General features: G+C 42.6%; 1 protein-coding gene across 1 annotated transcript; it reads right to left on the reverse strand.

Annotated features, from left to right (window-relative positions):
- Positions 1-8989: 8989 nt before the first annotated feature.
- On the reverse strand, positions 8990-9844 carry nanos3 (nanos homolog 3). Its single transcript, XM_072657580.1, has one exon. It carries the CDS (start codon positions 9842-9844, stop codon positions 8990-8992), a length of 855 nt encoding a protein of 284 aa, XP_072513681.1.
- Positions 9845-10362: the final 518 nt, after the last annotated feature.

Here is a 10362-nt window from a genome sequence, read left to right on the forward strand (position 1 = left end):
ATTCAGGGAACGGATTATTAAATTAAGGGAATGATTTATTATATTGAGGAAACAACTTAATACATTTAGTTTTAGTTAATGTTTTTTAATACATTATTTATTAAATTGTGGGAATTGTTTATTAAATTGAGGAAACAATTTAAGAAATTGTGGGAATGATTTATTAAACTGAGGGAATGATTTATTAAGTTTAGGAAACTATTAAATTCAGGAAACATTATTAAATAAAGGAAACGATTTATTAAATTGAGGTAATGATTTTTTTAAATTCAGGGATTGGATTATTAAATTAATGGAATGATTTATTATATTAAGGAAACAACTTAATAAATTTAGGAAATTATTTATTAAATTGTGGGAATGATTTATTAAATTGAGGAAACAACAAAATAAATTGAGGTAATTATTTATTAATTGGTGGGAATTATTTAACTATTTAAGAAAATGAGGGAATGATTTAATAATAACTTAAATTTAGGGAACATATGCAATTGAGGGAAGCATTTATTAAATTCAGGGAACAGATTATTAAATTAAGAAAACAATTTATTAAATTGAGGGAATGATTTATTAAATTGAGGAAAAGACAAAATAAATTAAGGTAATTATTTATTAATTTGTGGGAATTATTTATTAAATTGAGGAAACGATTTAAGAAAATGAGGGAATGATTTATTAGTCTGAGGGAATGATTTATTACATTTAGGAAAAATATGAAATTGAGGGAATGATTTAATAAATTGAGAAAATGTATTGTTAAATTGAAGGAAGGTTGATTACATTAATGGAACACTTCTATTAAATTGAACAATGCATTAATTTGAGGGAACAATTGATTAAATTGAGGGAACAGATAGTTAAATTAAGGGGGAGAATGTATTATGAAAGGAAAGGTTCATGTCACACAATATATATTTTACTTGTATTATTGTTCCACACAATTAATAAATAAATTAATAAATATTGATTCTTTTTTTTCTGTTTACACAGTTGTGCTGGAGCTGCAATGAAAAGAAAGCAAACTGCAGGTTAGCTAATGTTCAGATTTAGACATTTTTCATCAGTGTTTACTGAAGGACTAAGTAAACACTGGTAGTAGTATTTGTATTATTAGCACTTTATAACTAGCTCAGCATTTCACACATCAGTACAGTGAAACCCCCTGAATTACCAGGCAGGTTCACCTGCATTCAGTGTAAAAAGATATTGTAACTGATGGAAAGTGACTATTCCTCACTTTTCCAGAGTTCAAGCCTCCCGTGCAGAGATTTGTCAGGGTAACCAGGCAGAACAGCACAGAGAGCGCTTCATCTGCCGACACCGCAGAAATAAAGCTTACGGACTCAAAGCCAGTAGGTCTCAGTCTTCAGGAACAGCATGTTCATCCAAATTGTGTGTAATAAAAAAGAGCAAAGCTGATCTTCATCATCATCATTATCATCACCGGTTTCTTTGTGTTTCTTTTTTTCTTTAAGATCCCAGCCACCATAAACTCCAACGTCCAGTCTGCAGCCTTCTTGGACAACTCTGAAGAACATTGGCCACAAGTCGGCTTATCGCAGTGTACAGAGAAGTCCCTCAATGCAGATGAGCATGAACTTGACTCAGGCCTGTTTGAGACCAACAGTGATGCAAAACAAGCCAGTGTGGTCATCTCAGGTAAGCTCGTACCTATCAAATACAAGCCCCAGGATGGGTCAACGTCTGACCCTGTCAGACAGCCTGAGGGTGCGGGGATGGAAGAGCAGGTGAATGACGTCGAGGACAAATTCAGTCCTGAACGACAGACATCCTACGCAGCCCAGAGTCGTAGATGTTCCTTGGATGAGAGTGGGGACGACATGCTTTGTGGAGATGTTTCAGGTACCACAGTAGTGTCCGTAAAGGCCTGTGGAGAGACAGAATGCCTGGAGCCTCCAGCAAAGAAAAGATTAAGAAGAAGAATGGGTATGTGTGGCTTAGGAGACAGGAAGAGACGGTTCCTCCGTGAAGGACAGCCGTGTAGGCAGGCTCTTACTGAAGCAGAGAGGGAGGAAGGTGCAGTGGGGAACGTTCCTGAGGAAGAAGAGCTTCACGCTGGTACTAAAGGGACTGAGGGCACTCCTGCAGTTGCTAAAGAAACATCTGAGCACCCAGTGGATGATGAAGAAGTGTGCTATGGCTGCATTGCTGTTACTGATGAGGATTTCGACCAAGGTTCCAAGGAAACAGCTGAGCACCCAGTTGAAGTTCCTGAGGAACAGATGTTTGGCTTGCTTGGTGTTACCAATGAAGTTTGTGGGGGTTCTAAGGAAACAGCTAATCAGCACGCTTTTGAAGGTTCCAGTAATGACCCAGTTGATACAGAGAGAATGAACTACAGTTCTACTGGTACTGATGACGTTTCTGAAGGTAGTAAGATCATTGATGGGTGCCCCCTTGCTGCAGAAGTGAACTATGGCTCTACTGATTCTAAAGAACTTCATAATGGTTCCAAAGAAGCCACAGAGGGCCCTGTTGATGTGGCTGAGGAAGTACGCCATGCCTCTGTTTGTGTTACTGAAGTTTGTGAAGGTTCTTCAGGATCGATTGAACACATGGTTGATAAGGCGGTGATCTATGGGACTTCCAGTAGTACTGGGGTTTGTGAAGGTTCTGTAGAAACAACTGAGCATCCCATTGCTGAAGAGGTGATCTGTGGGTCTGCTAGTGTTACTGAACCTTGTGAAGGTTCCAAAGATCCAGCCGAGTGCCCAGTTGAAGTGGCTGAAGAAGTGAGCTATGGCTCTGTTACTTCAGAAGGTTCTACAGAACCGACTGGGCACCCAGTCGAAGTGGCTGAAGAGGTGAGCTATGGCTCTATTGCTTCTGAAGGTTCTACAGAACCGACTGGGCACCCAGTCGAAGTGGCTGAAGAGGTGAGCTATGGCTCTATTGCTTCTGAAGGTTCTACAGAACCGACTGGGCACCCAGTCGAAGTGGCTGAAGAGGTGAGCTATGGCTCTATTGCTTCTGAAGGTTCTACAGAACCGACTGGGCACCCAATCGAAGTGGCTGAAGAGGTGAGCTATGGCTCTATTGCTTCTGAAGGTTCTACAGAACCGACTGGGCACCCAGTCGAAATGGCTAAAGAGGTGAGCGATGGCTCTACCACTAATACCAATAAAGTTTCTGAAGGTTCTACAGAACCGACTGGGCACCCAGTTGAAGTGGCTGAAGAGGTGAGCTATGGTTCTACTGGAGTTACCATTGAAGTTTCTGAAGGTTCTACAGAACTGACTGGGCACCCAATCGAAGTGGCTAAAGAGGTGAGCGATGGCTCTACCACTAGTACCAATAAAGTTTCTGAAGGTTCTACAGAACCGACTGGGCACCCAGTTGAAGTGGCTGAAGAGGTGAGCTATGGCTCTACCACTAATACCAATAACGTTCCTGAAGGTTCTACAGAACCGACTGGGCACCCAGTTGAAGTGGCTGAAGAGGTGAGCTATGGCTCTATTGCTTCTGAAGGTTCTACAGAACCGACTGGGCACCCAATCGAAGTGGCTAAAGAGGTGAGCGATGGCTCTACCACTAGTACCAATAAAGTTTCTGAAGGTTCTACAGAACCGACTGGGCACCCAGTTGAAGTGGCTGAAGAGGTGAGCTATGGCTCTACCACTAATACCAGTAAAGTTTCTGAAGATTCTGCAGAACTGACTGGACACCCAGTTGAAGTGGCTAGAGAGGTGAGCTATGGTTCTACCACTAATACCAGTAAAGTTTCTGAAGATTCTGCAGAACTGACTGGACACCCAGTTGAAGTGGCTGAAGAGGTGAGCTATGGCTCTACCACTAATACCAGTAAAGTTTCTGAAGATTCTGCAGAACTGACTGGACACCCAGTTGAAGTGGCTGAAGAGGTGAGCTATGGCTCTACCACTAATACCAGTAAAGTTTCTGAAGATTCTGCAGAACTGACTGGACACCCAGTTGAAGTGGCTGAAGAGGTGAGTTATGGTTCTACTGGTGTTACCATTGAAGTTTCTGAAGGTTCTACAGAACCGGCTGGACACTTAGTCGAAGTGGCTGAAGAGGTAAGCTATGGATCTACTGGTGCTACCAATGAAGTTTCTGAAGGTTCTCAAGAAGTGGAAGCGTGCCCAGCTGCAGTCCCAGAGATAATGCGCTACACCTCCGCTGGTGTAACCAGTGCAGTCTCCGAAGGTTCCATTAATGTTAGTAAGGAGATCCAAGAAGCTATAAGTGCATTGGAAGAAAGTGAAATGGATCTGGATATCACACATTTGTTTTCCCCCTATCCAAACCTCTCCACGGTTGAACAAAACCCGGGTGGACCTCTACACACGAGCATGCGAGCTGACTCTGACTCTGAAGTGGAACCGGTATGTATGGCACTCACAGTTACAGGGCTGGCTGCTTCCACCGAGGCAGCATTTTCAGAGATATGTGAGACAGAGGTACCTCAGATACCCACTACAGCTGCACCAGGGAGGACAGAGCCTGGTGGGAAATGTACCAGTAGCACGGCATGGATGAGTTTGCCAGAAGCGCCACCTACTGACCAGGAGAACTGCATGCAGGTGAGTGAAGAAAAAAAATGGGGAAAACATAGAAAACGGTTCATAGGTCTAATATCTACCACCACCATGTTTCTTCTCATCTTTGTATGGGATGTTGATGAGGAGTAAAACAGGGACAAATCTGAACTAATAAATGTTCTGTAGGACTTATTTTGTCAGTGGTTCCAACCCAGGTCCTGGAGGACCCCCTGTCCTACACAATGGTTTTCTTCTCCAACACACCACCTTCACTTCGTCTAGCTGATTAACTGGAATAGCTGCGCTGGGAGAATGCTCAACACTAAAATGTACAGGGCAGGGGGTCTCCAGGACAAGGGTTAAAACATTGGTTGCTTGTGTTCTTCAGGCTCTTCTAGGACAAGACATTTGTGACCCTCCGGTGATCCCTGCTGTTGCCAAACAACCGATCAGCAACCCGGCCCTGACCCTGGTTTCTGCTGAGTTTTCTCAGGAGCACAACTCTATCCCCTCATCTCTTTACTCGGTCACAGACTCCCAGCTGAACAGCATCGTGTTAGGGTGAGGAACGGGGCGATTGTGTTGGAATGAAGGCTAAGGGCATCACGGTTCACTTTAAAATAACAGATGTTGTTGTTGATAAACGGCAGATTTTAGGTAATACACTGTATGTCCAAATGTTTGTGTACTAGTCCCTGCTAATAGAATAGGACTATTCTCTGCAGCAGATCAACATCAACCTATTGGCACCATGCTGCTTAATGCCAGGCATGGGCTAGAGGGGTATAAAGCCCCTCAGCATTGAGCTGTGGAGCAGTGGAAGAGCTGTGTTCTCTATTCCATCCAATACTTTTGGGATGAGTTGTGGAGTTTAGGATTGAGGTGGGGTAGCGATCGTTAAACCCCCTGACCTCATAGCAATGCTCCTCCAAGTCTTCTTCTCTATAATACCCTTGATTTTAGAAGAAGGAATGAATGAGCAGGTGTCCCAATACTTTTATAGGGTATATAGGGGGGGCAATACCAGACCATGGGCTAATTCTCAAACTAGTGTTCTTCTGTCCAATTGGAGAAAGACCTCAAGGCCGGTTTAAATTGTGCAGTCTTCACTTTAAAATGTGTAATGACATATTTTTATTATTATTATTATTATTATTTATCTTCAATCTCAGCATAGAGCTGGAAGACCAACCTACCCCAGTAGACTTTGTCCACCAGGAAGATGCCACAGAGCTGGTCCGTGGCCTTATCAAAGAACTCTCATCACTGAAGTAAGGATCACTTACTGACAATGACAGTGCCTTGAAATGACTTCCTTTACTGATTATATGTCACACCAACACACCTCCTAACCTTTACACCACAATCACCTTTGGATACAATAGAAAAAGTGAATCTTAGCAGGTGAAATCATCTTAAATCTTAAATCACAGCATTATTCTGTTATTTGACTGATCTAGACATTTATACCTGTCTTAGGTGATTTTATCCACTGAAATGGTCTTAATCCATTGGCAGAAAAGCTTGTTTTAAGAATTATTTCCTGAAATAAGCTAAACAACCCGCCGATGGAATAAAACACTATCAGCAGAGAAAATGACTTTTTAAAAGCCTGGAAAACAATTATACAAAATATGTCCATATGTTTGTGGACACCCCTTTTAATTAAACTCTCTAAAGCAGATCAACATAAACCTATTGGCACCATGCTGCCTAATGCCAGGTTTGGCATTAAGAAAATTTCACTGGGCCAAAAATGATGGCAATAAGAAAGTGTCCCAATACTTCTGTCCATATAGTGTATATTCATGTTTTATAGAAAGCTTATTTAGTGAGCTTATTTTAGTATTATCCATATTTCGCTTGTACCCATATTGCACTACTACTCACTCACTCTCTCTCTCTCTCTCTCTCTCTCTCTCTCTCTCTCTCTCAGTCGTACAGTGATGGCCGCTCACAAGGAGATTGAACTCCTGCGCCGCGGAAGCAGGCCTCCAAAGCCTCCCATTCGCCGGACCTGCTGCCTTCGCAGTTCTGAGATTTAACCAATCACACCACAGCACTTCTAGTTGGTTGAAGCATTCTGGGAAATGTAGTTATTTTTTGATTTACTCCAATATACAGGCCCTATGAGTCCTGTATGAGTCTCTTAATGCTTATTCTTGTTTATGGAAAGAGAAATCAGACCAGGTTAGACTGGACCATCACCAATAACACAGTTCATCAAGTTGGTCTTATGCACTGGTTAGACTGTGTTTGTTTGCTTGTCCGTGTTACTGGACGCCTGCCTGTATTTCCTCTTATTAAGATCTGAGGTGCATTCTCTATTGACTTCCATTTCTTCTGTTATTCTATAATGCAATGTTGTAGTTTTACATTCCAGTTGAACACTAGTTTTAGTAGATTTTAATGCACTTACCTGGTCCTTTATGCCAGAAACAGGTTAGTTTCAGTACTAAATACCATACTGTCCTCCATTCTTAAATCCTTTGTTTTACCACAGCTATTGGTTTAAAGGTGGACCATTTCCATATTGTTAAAGACACAGAATAAAGACAGTACTCCAAAACCACTTTCTTCTCCACACCAGTTTTTTTTTTTTTTATCTTAAAAGAAGGAAACATTATTATTATTATTCCAAGAATTGTAATAACTTAAATCCAACACAGTCTAAAAACCAACTTTTTAAAAAATAGAAATTCAATTGTTCAAGAGTTAAACAGTCATCGTTTTTTTACATCCCGATATATCAAATATACCTGAACAAAGTTTCCATTATTTTGCCCAACAGAAAGCAGGTTTAGGCCAGATTTGCACCTGTGAATACAAGTTTGTTATCAAAGAGCTTCAAAAAAAAGTAAAAGAGGCCAATCTAACACATGCAAAATCAAACACACCACCACTAATGTGCACACAAGAATAAGTACAGCAGAAGACAAGCAGTTTAAATAGAAGTCTCCAAAACAAACTAATAACGCAGGCCTTTCTGGGTCTCCATCTGCATATGGCCCAGCCTTTGTACCCCTACAAACACACTAAAAACAAGAAAAATAAAAGAGCGTCAAGACAAAACAGCGGAGAGTCTCAAGTCAAGCCTGGGTCTGAAATCCAGTGTCAGTCTTAGCTTAGTCGAGGGTTACGCTTACAGGTGAATCGTTTCATTAAATAAAAAAATAAACAATGAAATGAGCATGATTGATCACTGACCCCAAATTCAGCCAATCAACCAAGACATGTTTGATATCTAATGTGTGCTTCTTTAGTCTGCAACAGGTGATGCTAGGCTAACGTTGCTAACGAACAGTGCTTCTAGGCCGTCACCAATTTCTTCTATGTAAATACACGCCCAAATCGACTCTCAGCCCACTTTGCACTTTGGTTGAACAAACACTACGAATAACTCAAGTGATTAAACACAAAAAAAAAAAAGCCTTTTCTGACCCTTTCTTAAGCTCAACAGTTAAGCTAGGTCAAGCTATCAGTCCACACACAAACACACACAAACACACACACACTGCAGTCCAGTTTGAATCAACATATTTAAATGCAAAATTACTTTGGGTATGTGTTTACATAGATGAGATCGGAGACAGTCCAAGTCCAGTGTTCGCTAGTGCCGTTAGCCTAGTATCTCCTGTTCTAAACTAAAGAATACAATGAAATGATTGGATATTTGAATTTAGATATCAGAGACGTCTTGGCTGATTGACTGCACCTAGGGGCCAATAATAAACTGATTTGTCACCAAACAATTCTTTCAAGAAAGGAAACTGGCCCAGGAAGTAGCTGGATACGCTAAAAATACTGCGCTGAAATGGGCTTGACTCAGATGTGAGGGCTTGATCAGTTCCACAGGAGTTCAGTACTGCAGTACTACACCTGCACAGTTACTGCCAATAAGTGAAACCGTAAAGACTAAACTATGTTGATGCAATAGATTTTTTTTTAATCCAGTTTAACCCAATGTTCCTTTAAAATGGCAGTAAACTAGTTTAGAAAACTGCAAGGGACAAGCTAGTGGGCTGAAGGTGCCACCCATCACGTCTGAATCAAGTAAAATGTCATAATTCACAGCAAACAATTACAATAACATCAATAACAACAACATAGTCATGTGTTGGGATCACATCAACTTCTCATGGAAAACGAAATTTCGGAAAATTTGGAAACTTTGGATGGTCAATTTTTTAAGCATTTCTTTTCCCCTTTGCTTTTTTTTGCATCTTTTGTTTTTTGTCCCCTTTATCTTCCTCGTCCCACACAATTTCTGTCCCCTACTTTCTCCCAAAGCAGGATAACACCGTGAAGTCACTCCAACAGAAGGAGAAACAAGAAAAAACTACGGCAACTGGTGAACAGAGGAATCCTGCTCTGGTAAATGAAGGAAGGAACACCCACCTAATCACCTTATTTACTTGTCCTTGTTGTCTTTTGTCTCACCATGTCCTCTTCGAAGTCTCCTGTTGTTGTTATTTCTGCCTTTTCTTGTCTCTCCCCTCTGGCCGAGCATACACCGAGCTGTAGGTGCTGTCCACCAGGGGGCAGAAGCGGCGGGTGTGCGCACTGGCCCCTGTGGCCCCGCACTGGGGGCACGCGTACCGGCGCAGGTAAGGGCAGATCACGGAGCCGTTGCGGTCCTTCAGCCGGTGGGAGGTGAACACGCTCTCCGCCTCGCCGTTATGCTTGCAGAAACTGCACAGCTGCTTCCGCTCTGGAGACGAGGAGGAAACGCTACTTGGTGACGTGGAGCGGTTTCCGGGCGCTTTCTCGCTTTCTTTGGCTGGCGGCGGCGGCAGCGGCGACAACATCGACGTCCCGTAGAAGCAGGAAGCTTTGCCGGATGAGTTCTGACCGGAAACCTGCTCGTCACACCGGGCCTGGTGGTAACAGAAAGCCTGGCCAGGTGACATCAAATGTTTACGAGAAGTTTGCTTGCTGTTTCTGGCCGGAGACGGCTTCCCGTAAGAGGAGGAAATGGTTCCTGGTGATGGTGAGTGGCGATTGGGAAGCTGCTCATCCTGGTCGACTGGTGACATCATCCAGCAAGAGGTGGAAGCTCTTTGCAAGGATGTCAAGCTATGGCCAGAAGCTCGCTCATTCCCTATAGCTGCTGGGGACGTCTGATTCCTGAGGCGGTTACCATGCGGTGACGATGATGAAGACGGCGCTGGTAGGCGGTTGTTCCAAGCACACCTGGAGGTTCTCACAAGGGGACCTTCTAGACGTCTCAAGCTGGCTCGCTGCATAGCGGTCACCATGCCCGCGAGGCCCATGTAGTCATGCCATGGCTGGAAGAGTCGCTGCTTCTTCTCAAAGGGTTCCATCAGCACAAGTGGAAGGAGTTCAGCGTGAAGACTACAACAGAAACACCGACACCAACATTAATACCGACACCAACAAGAACACCAACACCAAAATCAACACCAACACTAGCACAGACGTCAGCACTAATGGCACTGATGCCAACGGCAACAGTATCGTAGACATCAAGAAAAAAGAAAAAAAAAAACGCACATTAAAACCACATCTACATCTCAAAGGGTTTCAGCAAGTTGAGAGTCTCGCATACGGACTACAACATCAACAGAGCACTGACCTCGACATGGACCCAATCACATCAACACTAATGTATTGTGAACTGCAAAATACACACCAACTCCAACTTCATAAACTTTTACAATACAAGTGTTTAAACACACCAACATTAACACCAACAGCATTAACACCAACCTTACACCAGCATGTCCACACTGTTGACAATATTAACAGAAATACTAACACTTACATTAGCACCAACCAGATCCCAACACTTACATTAGCACCATCCAAACACCAGCACTAA

This window comes from Salminus brasiliensis, chromosome 15 (assembly GCF_030463535.1).
Source record: "Salminus brasiliensis chromosome 15, fSalBra1.hap2, whole genome shotgun sequence".
Classification (NCBI taxonomy): domain Eukaryota; kingdom Metazoa; phylum Chordata; class Actinopteri; order Characiformes; family Bryconidae; genus Salminus; species Salminus brasiliensis.